Consider the following 21,840-nt stretch of genomic DNA (forward strand, 5'->3'; position numbering starts at 1 on the left):
CCAGCTTGAGAAAAAAGTGTTGTGTTTGCACTAGTGATAAGAAATCCCATGCTTTAATGAAGTTAGCAGAAGGTATGCTTGAACCAATAAAACATCACATAAATCAACTGCTTTGCAAAGCCAGTAGGAGTCATCTGATGAAACCTTTTGCATGTTATGAAAATAGCCTTTAGTGCAACTTGTAAATAATTCATTGTACTAGTGTTATCCTAGGGAACGGTGGGAAAAGATCTGCACGGAGGCACAAGGCAGGAGCCAAGGAGATGCAGCTCAGGCCCAGCCTGGCAGGCGCTGAGCAAGGAGAGCAGAGCTGGGACTGAGAGGCTCCAACACAGCCCAGCACAGCCTGAGCCTGGCCCAGGGCCCCTCCAGGCAGAGCAGCTGGGAGCAGCAGCAGGACACAGGGATCACCACAGAGGCTCAGGCAGGAGGCGGGGATGGGGACAGAGCTGCAGCAGGATGCCTCAGAGTGGGTTGAATCACAGGCCCAGGGCCCCTCCAGGCAGAGCAGCTGGGAGCAGCAGGACACAGGGATCACCACAGAGGCTCAGGCAGGAGCAGGGATGGGGACTGAGCTGCAGCAGGATGCCTCAGGGTGGGCTGAAACACAGGCCCAGGGACCATGGACAGCAGTGGGTGGCAGTGCCACCATCTGAGGCCTGTTAGGGCCAGGAAGGGTTATTGGTTTTCTCGGAGTCCTGACTCTGCAGAAAAGAATCTGGGAGAAAATTATTTAATATTTGCCTATACAGCAAAAGATATGGGCCTAACTATACGAATTCTTCATTGTGTACTTCTCTTGTCAGTCCTTGAAGAGTCACATGGAAACCATTATTAGTTTTAAAGCACACCCTCAGTGGCAGTGGTGTGGTGCATATGTAGGTGGATGACTTAATGGCAATATAAACCCTGATTACTCCTTGTAATTATTTTACTTTGCAACTTGGATAATATCTTGTTTTCTTCTTTCTTTAAAAGAAATTGCTGAGTGTAAGACAACATATTGCCAGTAAATATCAAAAAGCATATTGGTATTTTTCTCTTTTTTCTTTAATCAAGGAGTTAGGTGCTTAGAATTAAATACCAATTTGAAAAGAGGCGTCGTACTCAGCAGTTGTCTAAAACTCTTTTTTTTCTATAATTAGTTTGCAATGTAGTATTCAAAATAGCTTTAAATATTTGAATAATAATGTGACTATATACCCAAATTCAGTTTGCAGTTCCAAGGAAATATATTTCCAAATTTACTAGTACTTAACCAGTTAATTAATTTAAGCAGTAAACTTTTTTGCCTGTTAAATGTTCATGACAAAGTTAACATTGCATTGAAATCAATGAAATAAATTCAGATCTATTTCAGACAGAGAAATAAAATGCATCCCTTCTGCAATTGTACTTGGCTAAACTGAAGCATTTAATCCAGTATATTCCTGTCTCTGTATGTTGACTAAAATAACCTTTCATATGTTTGTGCTCAGAAAGCTATTTTTTAGTAGCTGAAACGATATATTTTACAAAGTAAAAAAAAAAAAATTATTTAGAAAATTATTAGCCTACCATAATGTTGTAGTAAAAATCATCATAAAATTTCATCATGTGTGTCCTCATAAGTACAGACATGGTACAGGAGTTTAGAAAGCTCTGCTGTTAGAAAAATGGCATAATCATTTGTGATTCATTTGCAAAAGTGAAAAAAACTATTAATTTTTTTTTAAATATAAGTGAAGTTGTGAGAAACTACCAAAAAATGAAATTTTTGATCCCTGAATATATATATATATATATATATATATATATATATATTTCTTTTTTTCCTTGTATTGAGAGCCTGCAAGATCAACATGTATCTGCAGAGCTATTTTTAAATGTTGATAACATCACTGTGTCCAAAGATTCAATTATATTAAAATCTTTTCTCTTGTGACTCGTGGTTAATTTTCTCTTAGGAACTTTAATGGAAGGAAGCTTTAAACATAGTGTTTAAAAGGGGAGTTTGTACTCATAGTTTTTAATCTCTTGTATTTAAGCAAGATAAATCATCCTTTCATCTACACTCCCTGCTGAGGCCACCAAGAATTAAATGTACAGGTTACCTGATCAGTCCTGCTGAGCTGAATAGGAGAAATTAACTGAAATTACTGGAGACATCTGCTACCTTTCCTCTGTTGGTGAATTGCTCTCCTTAAACATCTGACTCCATGATTATACCTACATTTTTAACATTTACTCCCCTTTCAGAGAAAACAGCATTTTCAGTAGATTAATAAGTAGGTCTTTAAAATTTCAGCATGCTCCTAGTGTTAAATATAATTTGATATTGGCTCCTCACTCAAGTACTTCCAAAGGTTTGAATTTGGTACTTAATCAACAGAATCATACTGACTGTAAAGTTAAAATTAATTTCTTTGGTCCAACTTTGGTAAAAGTAGAGAAAAAAAAAGAGTGTAAAATATGTAAAATTACAATTTATCCTTAATATTCATTCATATTAAATACTGCTACAATTGTAGGTAGCATGAACTGTCTGTTTACTCGACTCTGGGGCAAGGCTATGGTAACTAAGAAGGGGATGGAAAACCATCAAACATGCCAGAAGAAGCAGCCAAACTGTCTTGTCTGACCGTGCAGGAGTTAGACCTGTCTCAGTGGTCTCAGGGACCACACAAAGAGCAGGAGTGCTTTCCCCACCTGGTGAGTAACACCCATATGGGTGATCTGAGCACCCCATCAGTGCCTGCTCCTGGCCTGGAAACCTTCTCAGATATCTGTTTATCCATGATAAATGTGCCAGGTATTACTGACAACATGAGCTAACACTGTGTTTTAGCTGAAAACCAATCACAAATCTATGGTAAATTTTCTCTGAATAATTTACTTTATTATTATTATTATTTTTATTTTTATTTTATAGCTTTGAAATCATAGAATTATCTATCCTTTTCTCTATATCTGAATTTTAATTGAAAACCATTCAGGGCATTGGATAAATAAAACCAAGTCAAAACAAAATCACCAACAAAATCCAAAACGAAATCAAGAATACTTTCCTAATTTCATGTTCTCACTTAAAAAATAAACAGCGCTAAGTTAAATGCTAACAATGCCCAATTTTAAAAGGCAAAAAATATATTTTTGGAAGACTAAATTTTGCCTTTAAAACTTTCTATTTTTAAAGTGAAAGAATTACAATTTACATCTTTCATTTGCTAAATTGTCAAATTTATTTTACAAGACTTTGATGAAGAAAGACTAGTAAAAGAATAAGTGTTGTCGCTAGCAGAAGCTTCCAGTGTCCTCATTTAATAATTCTGCTTGCTTTTTCATTTCTTATTCTGGCACATATATGTTTCTCCTTTCAGTAAATATCAGTCTGTGTCAAATCGGCAGCTATTAGATTATTCTGTTAACATTGTTCTGTCAACTAATACCACCCTGGTAGCTCCAGTAAGTGTTTTATTATGACCCTGACCCTTTGCTTCTCCTGGTGATTAGAAATTCATCCATATTTCTTTATGATCATTTATAAGTATCTTGGATCCTTTACTATCTCCCAGCCAAACTCCTTACCTTATTTTTTTGGAAAGGATCAGGCTATTATGTATTTTTATATATTCACTCTATGTTATTATTAGAGCAAGTGTTCCACTCTTTCTCATACTGATTCTCATAAAAATCAGAAGTCAAAAAAAGGTCCACATTTTTGCCTTGCTTTTGCCTCCTTCTTCCTCCGTTTCTGCTATATCAGGGTTTCCACTTCTAGAATTTCCTGACTTGAAGATTTGTTTTATTGGCTCTGTCTTTTCCCACTTCCTCTCCCTTTAGGTGATCTACAGTACTAAAGATGTAGTGCAGGGTGCCCAGAGCTAGAGCCAATGTCTTGTCTGGGCAAAATACTGTGAGGGTGTGTTGATTCTCCTTCCTGAATGCAAATTTTGTTGTATGTAGATTCATTTTACTTCTTGCATGTGTATCCTTTTTTGTCTTATTAAGTTATTTCTCATATGAACAATTCCTTCTTTAACCATATAAAGACCCTTTCAGAGTATTTTATCAATTCACTTAGATTACTGCCATGTTAAATAGCAGATGGAGTATCTAACTCCAAGTTAATTCTGTACATTACATCTACTAGTTTAACAGCTGCTCAAGTTAGCAGACTACTGATAAAATAGAGAAAAACTGTCAGCTCTGTGAGGTTCTAGATGAAGTCTGTCAGAGACAAGCTCTCTCTGACTCTTTTGTTATTAGGGCTTTAAGACACGTCAGGGTGGAGTATTTGCAGTCTTCATTCACCACTAACATTGACAATTGAAACTTACAGAGGTTTCTTTTTCAATCTCCTGTTTACACCTTTTTGGATATTGATGAAGACCAGGACTTGTTGATAGGGACACAATGAATCACTGTACCTCAAAAGGTTTCCAGTATTGTACTGTACCTCAAAAAGTTTCCATTATCAACTATAGCTCTGATTTTTTTCAGCTTAGGCTGTTTATTATGACCTAAAAAATACACATTTTTCTTCTCTCCTCGCGGTTCACTTCCTGTCCAAATTTTCAAGCAGAGCAGATACTGTCAGCTGATTAGGATCAAATTAGGGAATCTCCACTTTGGAAACTATTTCAAGTCTCTTATCACAGTGATTTTTACTTCAGCTGCTCCATGGTTTTTTAGGTTTCTCCATTATTTGCCTAGAAAGAGAAGAAAGAAAGGAATGTCATTTGAGAATTTAGGGACTAGTGAACAAAACCAACAGGATTATATTCTCACAAAGAAAGCGAAAATAAAAAAGGTATAAATCCTAGACAAAGATCAATGAGTAGATAAGGATACAGAAAGCAACAAGAACAAATACCAAAGGAATTGAAGGAGACAAGGAAGACCATTAAAAAAGGAAAGAAAGAACCAGCAACCAAAGTGGATAGTAAACTAAAAGATTCTTACTAGGACGATTTTCACAGCACAAACAACCAAAATAACTCCTGCAAAATAAATAAATACTGTGTGAACAGAAGATGTGTGCAATCTTGAACTGAAAATTGGTAGGGACACAACAAGAAATACAGAAAAAAATTGTAGATAAGAGAAACAGATTATTGAAAGAAATGTAATAGAATTAAATATATTGGTAAACAGATATTTAGTTCTGAGATGGATTCTGAGTAGACAAGTAATTTAAAAAGAGGAAGTTTTCCAAATCTGAAAAGTTTGCTTTGTGAAAAAATACATTGAATTAATAAAATGCTTGGCACTATGCTTATAAATGCAAAGCTGAAAGAACATATCAATTGTTCTATACTCTTAGGAATATTTTTATATGATGTTAAAAGTCTAGACACTGATAGAGAGAGAAAGGCAGATAATTAAAACTGATAAAAGAATTTGCTTGTCTAGACAAGGTGACATTTGTCACCTGAATTTATACTTACATTGCTAAAAAGAAGCCAAGGTTTTTACAAGTTTGGAAACAATAGTTAGCTAGAAAGGAAATCTAAAGTAAAGTTGTAAGGATTTAAAAAACAAACCAAAAACCAAACTAAGCCAAACTAAATTAAACCTAAGCAACCAACTAAAATTTTGGCTATATTTGAAGGTGGAGGTAACTTTCTAGTAACTGATCTTAGGAGATCTTAGGAGAGACTTTCCCATTATCAGCTTTCCATAGGATATCTTTCTCTGAACTGGATGGCCAGTGTGGCTGCTTAGAATTGGCTGATGGATATTGGACTAGCTTGTTTACTTCTCATAGAATGCAAGAAAAACCTCTTTTACAGCCTCTGAGATCTGTTCTTTGTCTTCTTTGGATAAACTGATAACTAATTTAAACTGGTAACGACCTAGACATGAAGAGTGCACTTGCCAGTTTATAGTGAGATGAGTATGGTCATTTCTGAGAAACAAAAATTTTACTTATTCACTTTTCTTTGTGTTGCTGAATTGCTTCACGGCATTTGAAACAACCTAGGAAGAAAAGGTGATTTTTGTTGTGGAGGCCATTTATATACTATAACACAGCCTGCCAGCACTCTCTGACGCCATTAGTTTTTCATCTATGTTTCAGTTGTAGAAAGGAAAAGAATCATCACAATAATAGACTTGTCCCAGAAAGTTCTAGTCTTTGGGAAAGTATCATTCTATTACAGGACTGTCCAACTGTTAGACCTGTTTACATGACAGAAAGGTAACTCCTAAACCAGCTGTTAAATTCTCCTTGTACTGTTGCAGTTAGCAGTATCAATAAAAATACCTTATAAAGTTGAGAATTGAATCAGAATATATCTGGAACAGCCAAATATTGTTACTAAACTAAACCCTGAACAGTTGGCTCCTGTATGAATACACTATTTCTATTATCTTTGAAGAAAAGCATAATTCATTTTAACCTGTATGTTTGAAGAAAGCCAAAAGAATCCTTTGAGGTTTTGTGCAAATGCATGTTTGTTTGTATGTATTTACATGTACACTAATTAGAAAGAACATCAGGCATATGGCTTTACCTGGAAAACTTTTCTCTCTGTCCCTCTAATACCAGCACCTGTAATAAGCAATATGCTGGTAGGCTTTCAGCTTTGGGTATATTGAAAGTTGGAATTGCATTCAACATGATTCAACAATTTTATGTAGAGGTTTTAAACCTTTTCTCGTCCCGTGTGTTTTGGGTGAAGTAGATTTAATGTTCCCATATCTCAGGTTCTCTTGATGGTTTTCTAGGGAAATTAGGTCTTGCTTGTTTGGATTTGTTCCCAGTGTATTTTTGGACATAGGATTTTTTCTAAATATTTGGTTGTATATAACTGTGCTAAGTAATTGATCAATATGCTGTAACACCAGGTTTCATTATTATGCTAATGTGTTCCAGACATACATGGAAGTGGCTCTTAACACTGTTTCATGACATGCAGCTGTAAGAAATTTTTTAGCTGATAGTAAAAAATCAGCTAGTAAGCTGATAGTAAGCTATGAAGAAGTCAAATCAAAAACATGAGTTACTTTTTAAAAAAAATAATTATAAACTTCATCCCACAAATTTATTGCACTTTATGTTTGGTTAGATTTTTTTAGTAAAAATGTTTTCTTAAATAAAGTATATTTTTAGATTGGTATTTAGAGTAGCACCCAGTTATTCTTGATATTGAATTAAAAGGTAAAATTTGAAGAAATGTTCAAAGCAAGACCAACTTTGAATGTTCTAAAAAACCCTATTCACTTTATGTCTTGTTAAATGGGTTGTTTAAAGAATAATTTTACACTGATTTCTCACTTTGTATTATGTGAAGCAGTGGTTTGAAGAAGCTATATTTAGCATTTTTATAAAGTGAATATCCATAAAATGCAAGGAAAATGGAAAAGTTTTAAACTTTCTATGTAGGCTTTTCATTGTCTTTATCAGTCACAGTACTAAAAAGTAACAACTCTAACTCTTTATTCTGGAATGAAATGTAGATAGCCAACTCATTTTCTTCTTTGTGAGATATCCTGTTTGCAGTGACAATTGCTTCCTTTTTAAAGTCTTGTTTACTCTGCTATCTGCTTCGGTTAATGTCAGTTATGGCTCTGATATGGAACCAAGATCACACAGATAACCTATCCTTTGGTGATTGCAAAATAGATCAGCTGAGTGGACTCATGTTTCTATTATAGCTTTCTTTTTATTTAAACCCATTTATTAAAAGGCAAATACTAGTTGTAGACCTGTCAGACCAATAACTATTTACAGATGTGCATTTTATGTGCCCGTAGCTGTTATCCAATCCTAAATGCAAAGACAAACACTAGTTGCATTTTCTTATCCAATTTCAGCAAAAGTAACAGAATCTTTTAAAATCTCTTTTCTGAAATCATTATGGTATTTCTTTTTTTCATTTTGGAAGTATTTCTTCTATGTTCAGTCAGTTATTAGAAGATTATGAAGAGTGGAGTGTAGAATAAGGGACCTGACACACTTCTGTTATATTTCCTATGTTCTCCAAGTCCAAATTTTAATTTAGATTTTTCTCCCTTGGAAGTGGGAGCTTATCTTCTATTTTAAACTCAAGTATCCTTTTCTTAAAAAATGCTTTTCATTTTCCTGCTAGAAGTTTTTCTATGGTATTTCATATTTAGTAACCAATATAGAATTAATAATTGACCTTCTATGAGACTGAAAATTGCATTTTTTAATTTATGTTTATATAGAATGTAAATTGTACTTATGTAATAGGTACATTACTTTAAACCCTTTATTTCACTGCATTTGTAAAAATCATTACAGGGTCACATTTCTGGTTTGATGGGATAAAAAGCACCTCAAGTGCCATAACCATTTTTCTTAGATCTGTCTTTTCCAGAATTTTAAATGTGTAAATGTAAAACATTTTCAATTATAATCTGGTTTTCTGTTCTTCTAATTTGTACTTAATTTGATTGTCTGTTTTGTTGTTTTTTTAACTACCCAAACCCCAAGAGTATTTCAGAGAAATTCAGAGCTTAATTTCTCACTGCAGTGGTCAAAAAGAAAGACTTTATTCATACTTATTTCCTCACTGGAGTGGATTTAGGCTCTGCCTTGAAACACCATATGCTCCAGACCTTGAGTGTAAAGATAGACATACCCAGTGCTGGAGGAGAGACACCTTTACTCCAGCACCTCTCTTCCCTCTCTTGCTCTTTCTGGCATACTCTCCTTATATGTTCTCTTTTAAAGTGAACAGGGGCCTGTGAGAAAAGTAAATTGTTTCTGACTCAGTGCAAGTTTTCTAGAAGAAAATGAATGACATAAAATCCATGGAGTTTTATCCATGGATAAAACTCCAAAATCCATGTTTGCTTGTTTTGTTTAGGTATTGCAGCTAATTTAGCTGATGAATCAGTTGGTTTTATTCTGTTTGTTGTCATTACTCTGTTTTAAAAAGCTGAATTTTTCATATTAAAAAGGATATGGATTCTGAAATATATGCATATAGTTGTTCATCTTTTATCTGACCTACTACTACAAATTTATGTCTATACCAGAACAGAAATAAAGAGTGTGGTGATAATGTCACAAGCCTTTTGCTCATGGATGAATTCCAATGTGATGCAGAATATTTAGTATAAGCTGAAGCTGTTCTGGAAGTTCCTGGCACCTACAATGGTGAGAAGCAAAATATGGCATCTCTCCTTTCCATATTGTGCTATTTTCACACATTAAGGCAAAGTTACAAAAGATAGTCCAACTCATCTAAGAGCTTGTTGTCACTCACAGAAGGGAACCCATCTCCTGTGTTCCTCTGGCTTTGGCTGTGTGATCCTTCTCTTTCTTCCATTGGCTCTGGCACTCTTCAGGCATCCCACTTTGAGGATATGCTTCCCTTTGCTAACTGAATTGACTCAGGTTTATTTTTAAAGCAATAATTCTTCATAAGGGTGGTTAAATAAATTCAGAGAGAAGGGTGCAAATGACTAGAACCAGTGTGAACTCAGTGTTAAAACTCTGGGAAAATTGGATGGGGCAAGCTCCTCTCCTTTTGTGCTTTGAAAGCTCCAAGATCTGCTAAAATGTATCATAGATCTTCACCCAGTTTTAAGATGAGGACAGTAAACTATATTGTCACAATGATACTCAAGGTTAAAAAGATGTACTGCTTGCTTAATGCTTTTCTTTTTTAATTCTAGTTACTTTAAGGACCTAGGATGCTTTCAAATTCTCCAAAAGTTATTGTCTTGATATTTGTTCTTAACAGTTTTTCTCTCCAAGAAGCCAGCAAGTCCACATCCTGCAGATTTTTAAAGACTATTTGTATGGTACTGCAATATCTGGTTCTTCTTTCTTATCATTTGAAGTTATTCTTGATAGTTTTATATCTTAAAACAAATTGAGTGCTTTAGAAAAGATAATTATTTATAAAATCTGTTTCATTTCTTATGATATAAAAAAAAGTGGGGAGTTGTATAATAAAAGTTTTACATTGATAATGGATGGTGGCAGGTTTTAGAAACATGTTTTGTACAGAATATAATGATCATACCAGAACCTGATGAGTACTTTATTGTTTAGTTCAAAGCAGCTGTTCAATTAACAGTTTTCAGCCTTGAACTATGATCACTATTTTAAAATAATAGATTGCATGAGCAGTTTTGCATTTTGACAGGGAAAAAATTATCATTTGACAAAAATTAAATTAGTTCATAAATCATATGTCAATTTGTTAATGACTTGTTGAACAAAGCATATTTTTATTACTATTTTCAATGAGAGTAAAACTCAAATCTAGTCTTCTGCTCAATCAATTTTGCTTTGTTTTATAGACTATTAAATTCTCTTTATTTATTGAAAACCAATTGAAAAGGCGTATAAAAACTGTAGGAGTTACTTCTATTAGTATTTTAATTGGAATACTCTTAAGAAAGCCTTTAAAGTTCCTACTTTCTTCCTGATTCAATGGCTAAGTAACTGTTTCTTTAGAAAGAAATTTTAAAGATAAACTGAATTTTACCAGGATGTTGCAGTCCAGTCTTGCAATACTCCCAAATGCAATTCAGCACCTTTATTAACTTCTCAACATGTACACATGAATGCACACAAGCACATCCAAAAACATAAACACTAAAGGGAATTGAACTTAATTGTCTATTACTCAGTAGATAAGTGTTATCCTTTTCTAACACACTCCTGAGATTTAAAAGTTGTTTGTTCTGAATTGTGTGTAAGAAAGAACATTAGAGGTTGTGCTGGGTTGACTTTGGCTGGCTGCCAGATGCCCATCAGCCACTCCATCACTCCCCCTCAACAGTAGGACAGCAAGAGAAAAGAAGATGAAAAAATTCCTGGGTCAATACAAAGAAAAGGAGGTCTTATCTTTATGCCAGAACCCAGTGTACACACTGAAATTTATACATTACAGAGCTTCAGTCACTGCCTAAAAATGGATTGATTTCTTGAATTATGGGATTTTCATATCCCATGTATTGCTTTAGCAATTCTATCAGTGATATATTGCTGAACTCTGAATTCACTTATTAGTTACATGTCCAATCCCTTTCTGAATGCTTTTAAACCCTTGGATTAATTGAATAACTAGTTCAACAAGGTAATTGAATTTCATCTTACCAGTTTTAGTTTGACACTTTTCAGTTTAATTAATAAGTGTGTGTATATAGCAAGTGAGTGATTGATCACTATCATGGATGATTGTGTGATCCAAATAATCAGAATTCTTTTGGAGTTTATTTGATTTCACTCAGATTAGCTACTAATATTTGCAGACTTTTTGACCCTTGTGATTCTTTGAACTTGCTATTAGGATATGATCTTTTCTGCTCAAAGCTCAAAAAGGCATGGTTGCATAGGTGTGTCCATAAAACATGGATGTGAGAAAAGGGCAATGCATGGGAATGTTAATGGGAGATTAGTTTTACTCTGGCAGTTAAAAGAATCATCAGAAAGATATAATCATGGAAATGTTGATGCTATCCATCAGATTAAATACACAATTCCCAAATCTTGAGAAACTTAAATTCATGTGTAAGATGTAAACAGTGTTATTTTGCTTTAAGAAATATTGTGGTGTACTAACATTAAAATATTTTCTTTTTTAAAAAATATAAAACTTCTTTTAATTCTAGAAAAGCATTTATTTTCTATCTGGAAAAGGAAAAAAAAATAGAAGTAACTCAGAAAACCCACCCCAAATATATGCTGTAAACTAAGGAAAGTAGGATGCTTTTGTGTGCAAGTAGAATCATAGAATCATTGTGTTTCCTTGGGTCCTGTCACCGGTCACCACAGAGAGAGACCAGGGTCTGCCCCTCCTCTTTCTCTCATGAGGAAATTGTAGAATGTAGTGAGGTCTCCCCTCAGTCTCCTCCAGACTGGACAGACCAAGTGACCTCAGTCTCTCCCCACATGGCTTCTCTTCAAGCCCTTCAACATCTTTGCTTCCCTCAGGCTGAGGCCACACCAATGCAGAATAACGGGGGACAATCTACTCCCTCAACTGGTGATTAATGCAGTACGTGATGAACTTTGTACGTCTACTTGATGTAGAAATACTCTTGTAAAATTTATATCATAAATAAATAGTGGTAGTACTAGCAAAGATTTGAGTTTTTTTCTCCTCCCCTCAGTTAGATGTTCCAGGGACATCTTATTGTGATCTTCCAGTACTTAAGAGAGGCTTTTAAGAAAGACAGGAACACATTCTCAGTAGGGCCAGTGGTGGTAGGATAAACGTTAATGGTTTCACACTAAAAGATGTTAGATTCAGACTAGATATAATGAAGAATTTTTTTACAGTGAGGGTGGTGAAACAGGGGGCCAGATTGACCAGAGAAGTGGTAGATGTCCCATCCCCGGAAATATTCAGGGTAAGGTTGGATGGGGCTCTGAGCAGCATCCCCTAGTTGAATATGTCCCTGCTTATCACAAAGGACTTGGACTAGATGACCCTTGAAGGCGCTTTACAACCCAAAGGTTTCTATGCTCCTATGACTTTATTTATCATAAGGACTGTGAAAAAGAACTCTCTACAGAGATTAGGGCTTTTAAAACAACCCTGAATCCTGGTATGCAATGCTTTGTACCTCTTCAGTCACTGGAAGAATAATACCTTTTGACTTTGGTATGTGCCATCAGACTAAGCACATTAGAATTTCAAGGCTCTCTCTCCTGTGGTATTTGTGATCACTTTGGTTTCTGTTACTTAGATTAGGTGACAGGGCTATTACCACACAGAATAATTTGAATCTGATTTAGTGTGTCTCTTGGACAGTTAAGGACTGGATCTGACTGCCCAGAAGGCTGAGACACCTCCTTTCTTGCGGATTTTCTGAACCTAACTGTATAAAGCACGAACAAACTGCTTTGACCTCAGACCTTCCTCTACTTTTTTTGATATCCTCTTTTTTAGTGCTGTGAAATGAATACTTTTTATATCCAAATAAGTAATTTTCACATATATTTTTCATATTTTCCATATTAAAATTTTCTATTTATTTATTTGGGATGATTAATGTAATTTTGATAATGTGCAAGGAAAAAAACATAGGAGTGAAAAAAAAAACTCCTTTCTTTTGTGGCATTCATGATACTTTACAGTGGATATGGGGACAGTAAAAAAATGCTAAAATCATTAGAGCTGCATCTCGAGCACTAGGCTGTGGAATTTGATATAGAAATCCAATAGCATGAGATGTACTTCAAACTGAATAATCTGTATGCATTTGCGTATGGAGTATGGATTTCTGAGGAGGAGAAGCATAGGTAAATATGTTCTGAACCACTAAAGGTTTTGTTCAAAAACAAAGATATTTGCAGTTAACAGTTGTTAGGTGACTTTACTTTTAAAAATAATTTATTTCATTACACTTTCATATACTTAAAAGCATTGTTGATACTTAAATAATGTATTTAATGATATAGAATATATTTTGTTTCGTCATTTTTGGTAGTGAAATACATAACTTAGTTTTTTAAAGCATATTGCATTGCTTTTCTTAACTTTTCTCTTGACTGCCATTAGCGAATGACTGCTATTGCTCCTCAAATAGTTTTCAGAGCTTTTGAAATTTTCTACTGGTAGATGCTCAGTTGGCTGTTAAGAGATCAGAGATGCTCTTGTGGTTTAACCCCAGCTGGCAGCTAAGGACCACACAGCCACTCCCTCACTCCCCCACCAGGGGGAAGAGAAAGAGAAATTGAAGAGTAAAAGTGATAAAACTCATAGGCTGAGACAAATACAGGTTATTAGGGAAATCCAAAGCCACACACACAAGGAAAGCAAAACAAGGAATTAATTCACCCTCAGGCAGGCAGACATTCAGCCACCTCAAGGTGAACAGGGTCCCATGAGGAGTGATGGTGACTTGGGAAGACAAATGCCATCATTCCCAACAGCTCTCCTTCCTTCTTCTTCCCCAGCTCCACATGATGAGCAAGACACCCTGTGGTGTGGGATATCCCTCAGGTCTGGGGCTCAGCTATCCTGGCTGCATTTCCTGCCAGCTTTCCATTCATCCCCAGCCCACTCAACCAGAGTGGCATCACAGGGAGCAGCAAAGGCACTGCCCAGCAGGAACAGAACCATCCCTGCATTATCTCACTGTTTTCAGCACAAATACAAAACATAGCCCATATTAATCAGTGTGAAGAGAATTAACTCTGCCCCAGTCAAAATCAGCACAGATGCTTACATGTCTGATAGATTATTATGGAAATGACACAGAAAAAAAAAAAGATAACACAACAGACTGAAAGAGAAAGAGATGCTAGATTTTGCATTCCCATGAAAGAGGGCAACGAAAAAAAATTAACAACCAAAATATGGGATGTCAAATTTGATACCTTCAACATTGAAAAGCCATGCTTTATTAAGTAATCATATATTTTCTTTAATATCTTGGTATTAAAAATAAGAAAATGCCATGACATGTAGAGATAAGGGGATATGGTCCTCAGAATCAAATATTTGATGAGTATTAGATAAAAAGGTAAACATTTAAAGGTAAACATTAGATAAACATTTGCAGCTAGAAAAAAAATACTGAAGAATGTTGTTATTTTAGTTGAGTAGATGCTGGCCACAGCAAATGCAGCAGCAAATTGAGTGAGAATATCATGCTTTTATCTTAGAGAATGCAAATAAGCAACCCTTCTGTTGAGGGCTTTCTTTTTTCTTTTTTTTTTTTTTTAATAATAATTAGAGCTAGTGGGAAAATGTTAAACAAGTATCTGGCAGGCAAAAGATCTCACTAAATTTCAAATTGAATCAGTGTAGCATCAGGCTAGTCAGATGTTAAATCTAATCATCTGCTACTTAGAAAATTAATAGAAGTTTATATGAATACAAAATCACACAGACAGGACTCCAGCAGCTAATAATGGATTCATCAGTATGTGGTCCAACAAAACGGAGCCCCAACAGTACCCAAAGAAATTCAAGATGTTTTTATTTGCTAAGTATTGACTGGTAGTGTCTGCCTAAATAACAGATAGCAAGTTACTGGACATACCAGCAAATAAAATGGCTGGTAAAAGGATTATAGATAGCTTAAATGGGAAAAATCTACTGGTGATGAAGCTTCATTTGTATATGTGCTATGGATTTTAGAATAATATTTTTTGAAGATTATCAACTTAAATATGTATCATTAAGACCAAAATTTCTCATTGGAAAAGTTACATTCATGTAAAAGAAGGAAAAGGAAAAGTTACATTCATTTAAAAGAAAACAAATTAGAAACATTTTATCTGTTTTTTGAAAATATTAGATAATTCAGTTTCCTGTAAACTGCTAAATACAGAATAAAATTTCTGTTGTCTTCAGAAAGTTTTTCTTTACTTGTGGGGAAGATCCTCAATGAAGGTATATATACACCAGTTTGTTTTACCTACCTTCCTTTTATACTTAGACTCTGCTTATTATGCATATTCTTTTTCAGGATCTATCTTCTCATTTTTACAGGAATAAACAGTTATTTGGAGATGAAACTAACAGTGAGAATGTGTAAACTTTGACATTCTTTTTAATTTTGCAGTCAAAATTACAATAACTCGCATGTTAACACGTTTTATGTTTCTGCATAATTTTACATAAATTAGAAACAAACAATTCTTGTCAACCTTTCAGATTAGACTAAAACCCTTCCTGCTGTAAAATTTCTGTGACCTAATCAAAAATTTATTGAGATTAAGTGAGACTGCTATTCACTTAATACTTTTTTGGTGAATTTCTTTGGATACTATCCTATCTAAGCAGAAGTATTCCTGAGGAACTGTATTTTCTTTGGAAATAACTACTAAACTGTAGAAAAGCTAGAATCTTGTGAACCCAAAAAGAAAGCAAAACAATACAAATAGCTGTTAAAATACATGCAAAAAATTACCTATTTAAAAGCATAATCAATGTCAAACAACAAATGTCTAAGACATGCAAGCAAAGAGGAAATACAGTCATCTTATTCGTCACATCGCAGTCTCAAGTAAACAATTTATCTAGGAGCACTTTTCTATGACTAATCAAGATTTCTTTCCATAATTTCAACTTTGCAATTATGAAATGATTGCTCTATTTAGATTCTGAAATTGAGAGCTGGTCTTCCTTGAGGGCTGATGAGTTAAAAGTTCAGCATGCAGCATAAAGTGATATATGATTTAAGGTTTATCACAAGGACCACAGTAAAGGCAGAAAACAAATGATTGATCAAATTGCAGAAAATTCCAGTCAAAACTCTAAAGTCTTGGAAACCCCAAATCTGAGATGATTTGTTGTTTTAAAATTATGTCATATGTGATTGAGAAAAGATGATGGGAGAGATTAAAATAGAGAGATTGTCATTACTCTTGGAGTAGCAATGTAAATATACTTACAAAATGAAAACAGATTCAACTGTTTAATATACGTGCTTTCTTCTTTTGAATCTATAGCATGTGACAGAATATAGTACAAGAGGAAGTGACACGGAGAAACACTCTGTAAATTACCTGTTTGAAAGAAAATAATTATGTCATTTTTAATCATTTACAATGCCAAAAAATATTACTACAAATTTGCATATAGGTACAAACATTATCACTACTGCCCAGAATTTATTTATTGTATTTTAATTGGTATTGAAAGAATATATAGAAATTCCTGCGTACATAAGACAATATTTTGTTTGAGACTCTATTTGACTTATACCATTACTGAAAAATAAATGAGGATGGTGTCAGAAGACATATAAGACACAGATTCCTTCAAAACTAGTCTCTCACCTGTAAAAAGACATCCTTAACCACTTTATTTGTACATTATGAAATTGTATGCACTCGGACCCTGAGTATTTAGAGACAACTGAGGACCCCAAAAAAATCTGTCTTATTTCACCAAGAAGTCTTAAGAAATGAAAATATAGCAGTGAATATAACAGCTATTGTTACTAATCTGTCTACAATATTACTAACACTCATACTCAAAGAAACTAATCATTCAAAAATATGCAGTTAAAATTGTACAGAATTCTACTTTTTTTTTTTTTTTTTTTTTTTTTTTTTTTTTTTTTTTTTCTGGTGGTGATCTATGGTGCTTTTTATGTCTATTTGGATCCTAAGCCACTTTGGTTTTTCTTGGGAGGATAAAGGTGGCACCATGGGGTAGTCATGGAAAAAAACCAACAAGATTACTTCTTTGTCACAGAGTATGATGGTGATGATTCTCTTCTCCTCAGTCTTGGGTCTACATGGGTAATTTAATCTCATTTGTCCTTTTCTCTGGTTCCAAGGAAATGGGTGTTTCTGTTCTCCATTCTTATACTCTGAGATGATTGCAAATACATTGCCAGATTCATGTTACTGAAACTATATAGCATTGTAATTTTGCATGCAAGTAATGTATAAATTCTGAATACATATTGTGTCTCCAAATGATGTCTATAATTTTACCATATTTACTACTGGAGCTTTAGAATTTCTATATACAATAAATATTTCAGGATGAGCATCTGGTCTTTTTGACATAAAAAAGTTGAATCAATAGAAATACTTCTTAACCCTTTCTTGTGCTCCCAGAAACATCTGTAGGCTTGCACTACATACATAATGTGTCCATTTCCTGTGGGTGTTAGGTGCCTGGCAAGCTTGTTAGACACATCAGGAAGAAAAAAACAAATATATTCATTCATGCAGTGCATTCATTTACAAATTTGTATCACTGTTCTGTGCTTGATAACATTCTGTAGCTAAACTGCATCATCAAAGTCAAATACTCAAGTAGAATGTCACACTATAAAATTTGGGTTTTTAAGAGTTGAAACAGGAGAAAATAGATTTTCTGAAACCTTTGTAGACTTTGTCTTTTAGTTCCCATGGTTTCTCATGGTTTCCCATGTCTACCTGGTACCAGGTACTAATGGGATCTCTTAATGAGTTCAGAGAACACTTCCAAAATCAAAAAGGGAAAGAAGAAAAGGAACAGATAATCCCACAAAAAAAAAAAAAAAAAGAAAGGAAAAGAAAAAGAGTAGAAAGTGCATCTGCCATATATTTTTTTCCCCTCCAAAGTGGTAGACTATAAAGGAAAAATTTAAGAGCCTACCAAAAGATGTAGGCATGTCCTGCTTGGCCTTCATCTCTCCAGAAGCACATGCATCTCACCGAGATACAATGTCATACCTACCAACTCTGTGGTGATGTTTCAAATACCTCACAGTATCTAACACAGCAATAGAGAGTCACCTGAATAACTCCAGTAGGTATTTTAAATTTGAAAAAAGTTGGTACACATGGAATAAGATATGCAAATGCAATGTAAGAGGGAAAATTGTTGTAGATAAAAAAAACTTCAGCTGCTTGAGGAAATTTAAATTTTAAATGTGTTTAATATGCATATGATATCTGCTTAACGAGATGACTGCTTATTTTACATAATTTTTCCACCTAAAGTTTCATTTTTACCAGAGTACTGAGTTAGACATTTAGCTGTCTAACATTTAGTTGGACATTGAGAGTGATCTGAATAAGTGGCAATCAGATCCATGCAGATACATTGTCTTACAGGTATTTTGCTGCTTACCTTCCCTCTCTCTCCTGCAGTTATGATGTTCTTGCTATGTTTCATTTTAAAAGGCAATGACAACTGTTCTAGCTAACACTTATGACAGAGTTGTAGAGTTTAACATATAAATAAGATTTAAGCTCTGAGGTCAATATCCTTTTATACCTAATGAATAATACTCAAGTATTAGGTTATTTCAATATGAATTACATTACAGTTCTTTCTAAAAATCTGTAGTATATTACTGAGTGATATTTGCATGTTGAGTTTTTATTTACTAAAATTTTTGATTAATTTTGCATCCACTAAACCAAAAATATCACCTTTGAATTTCTTCATATCAATTCAAGTGTAGCAACCAAATTAAAGAAAGAAGCTTATCCTTTTTGACTAAATGCAACAAAATGATGGTTATAAAAGGCCCACTGCTGAAAGCTAAATGGTATCCAACAGCTCCTATAATGATCTGTTTTGCATCAGGAGTTGTAATGTTTACTATGGTAGTAACATATGTGTTCATTTTAAAAATCCACTATCCATCTAAGCTATGCCTATGTACCACTCATAAAATTCAATGCTTTGGGATACCTGTATTTCTTTTCTGCTGGGTATATGTTTATACTCAGAATTCTTTTAAATCATTGAGTACATAAATGGATACCAGCTAGACTTACTGTGAGTTTTATTCTACTTATTGGTTTGCTTTTACATTAGGCCAGCTTATGTTAAAGAACTGATGCTAGCCAATTAATTATTTATTTGTTGATGACCAGTCTATTAGAAAAAATGAACTGATACTGATTTATTAAAAAATAATGCATATGCCTGTTTGGGAGATGTAAGCATTTTATTTCCTTTTCCTATTAATAGAACAAAAGTATGCTTTCCTAATGAAATGAAAATGCATTTCCTCAATCATAAATATTCTGTACATAATTATCCATCTTTTCATATTAACATAAGTTCTTTAGTCTTGTTTTAATGACATGATTCATAAAGATACCAGTGACAAAACAAAGAAAAGCTTTCTAAATACACCCTCTAAGGATGTGCTATATATAAATATGTGAATATATATGTTGTTAGGGACCTTTCCTTCTTTTGTTCATGTTTTTCATTTTCCTGGTTATATGATGGGAGTACTATTATCATTTGGCTTTCATATCTGTCATGACTGAAACATGGCAAAAATTTGCTACTGTATTGAGGAGGTTTTGTTTTGTTTTGTTTTTTTTTTAATTTTGTTTTGTTTTCCAAAGATTGTTTAAGAAAAAAACATTAATATAATACCTATCAATTTGCAGTATCTGTTAAGGACACCAAGTACATAGAGATCAAAGAAAAATCTAAAACTTTTTATGATCCCCACAAATAAGCCTCATGGTGGGTTACTGCTACACTATATTGAACTCATCTAAAGGTATCTTCAAGCTAAAAATAAGCAAAACATTAAATAAATGCTAATATTGCAATTACACCAATTTTTAGCAAATTATTTCCTGACCTTTTGGATTCTGGGTTTCTCATCACTCTACATCCTTCCTTCGATGAGATTAGAAATGCTGATAATGGCAGGACATAACTTATCAGCTAATTTGTGATTTTAGAGGACTGAGACTGAATTTCAGAATAAGCAGCAGTAAATGTATTGAATCGTCAGTAAACGCCATTGGTGTTTGTTCCTACATCAAGCAAAATAAAAAATACATCATCTCTTCCAGCAAAATTATCAGAGCTTGCAAATTTCTTAAAGCGTGCTAAAGACCAGCCTACGTAGCTATATAGCTGTATTGAAAAAATCAAACCTAAACAAAAAACTAAACCAAACACAAAAAAAACCCGAGTAAACATAACATTACCATGAATTTGTTCTAACAATGAAAAAGGCAAGTGTGAATCTTGAGCCACCCAGATTAACTCTGCCTTTTAACACACACTGAACAGTAGGTTGGACTATGTGGCCTCTACAGGTTCCTTTTGACTGCCATTTTTCTGTTGTTCTTAATTCAAAGTAAAATGTAAAATAACGGCTTATCTCAAACACATGGAAATAATTTTAATCACAGTCATTAATAAAATATATCAGCCCATGTACTACACAATTACCACACATGGCTGAGTGGGTTCCAAAGGTATGTGTTGATTTCACTGGTCTAGGTGTACACAGCTAAATTTTTCAACTTGTTCTTTACACATTTTTGACAGTTAAATGTTATGGGCTATATTGGTCTGATATAAATCCAGATAAGGTTATTCTCCTAAAACTAAGGAAGATAAGAGTTGTCATATGTACATCAAATAAATATGTAGAAGTGAGTATCAGCAGAGCTGAGTACACAAAAAAAATTTCTTTCATTTGTGTCTCAAACACAGTGGTTTTGATACAACAAAACAAAACCAAAATTACAAGTGACAAAATCACAAACCTTAATGACCCTGTAATTCCTTTCAAGAGAGCTTTTTGTATGGATTTATTATTTCACAATAACGCTGCTCTTCGAGTTGAAATTAAAAATGTCTTCTCTGATGCCAAAGTGCACTGTTTAAATACTAAATTCCCTCATTAAAGTGAATCATGGTCCCTTTCTTTCATCATATTACTGTGGAAAAATTCAGCTACTACAAATTTTAGCAGAAACCTGTGTAAGATATTTAGCACAATACATTTTTGAACATAAACCCTAAATTGTCTCATGTATTGTGATTTCTTTGGTTTGGTGACTTCTATTTTTCCAGCTACCAATAATCTGAACTGGTTTTAAGTCCAGTTTCTGCACCTTACTATCATCTATTCTAAGTATAGTGTCCATCAAATATAATCAAATTTTCTAATAATTCCTCATTTACTATATGAAATAATTTTTGCATGTAATACAAAGTACATCTTTTTAAGACAGTTGTCCTTTCCATGATTAAATATTACTGAGAACAGCCATCTGTCACACACAGTTTTATTTTCCAAACAATTAACCATGAATTGTGCTTTTTTTTTTTCCCTTAGGTTAACAGGATTTCATCTTCCTCCACCTGTGACAAGTACAAAATCTGTATTTTCACTGCGCTTGACAAGTGACTTTGCAGTTAGTGCTCATGGGTTTAAAGTTTACTATGAAGGTAAGACATTCTTAACAAAATAATCTGGTTTTTTCTTCCTCTGATCTTTATACATGAAAAAAACCCTAAACTTCCCACAGAAATATACAGAAATATACATATATAACCTTATCCAAGTTATTATATTTGCTTCTCATGGAATCATTCACAGATGCATAGTCATGTCTCAAACCAAAATATTTTAAACTCTATAATCTATAGTACCATCCAGACACAAATATTTTTTTATCTGTAATAG

The 21,840-nt window shown here is 33.9% G+C and overlaps 1 protein-coding gene across 5 annotated transcripts in view; it reads left to right on the forward strand.

Annotated features, from left to right (window-relative positions):
* The window catches only part of CSMD3 (CUB and Sushi multiple domains 3), a 593,532-nt gene that overhangs the window by 85,278 nt on the left and 486,414 nt on the right, over positions 1 to 21,840 (forward strand). For all 5 annotated transcript variants that reach the window (XM_064706591.1, XM_064706593.1, XM_064706594.1 and 2 more), the window contains exon 3: positions 21,490 to 21,602. In XM_064706591.1, coding sequence (XP_064562661.1) covers positions 21,490 to 21,602 — 113 coding nt within the window. The remainder of the gene's footprint in view (positions 1 to 21,489; positions 21,603 to 21,840) is intronic.

The sequence above is a fragment of the Zonotrichia leucophrys genome, chromosome 2 (assembly GCF_028769735.1).
Source record: "Zonotrichia leucophrys gambelii isolate GWCS_2022_RI chromosome 2, RI_Zleu_2.0, whole genome shotgun sequence".
Taxonomy (NCBI): domain Eukaryota; kingdom Metazoa; phylum Chordata; class Aves; order Passeriformes; family Passerellidae; genus Zonotrichia; species Zonotrichia leucophrys.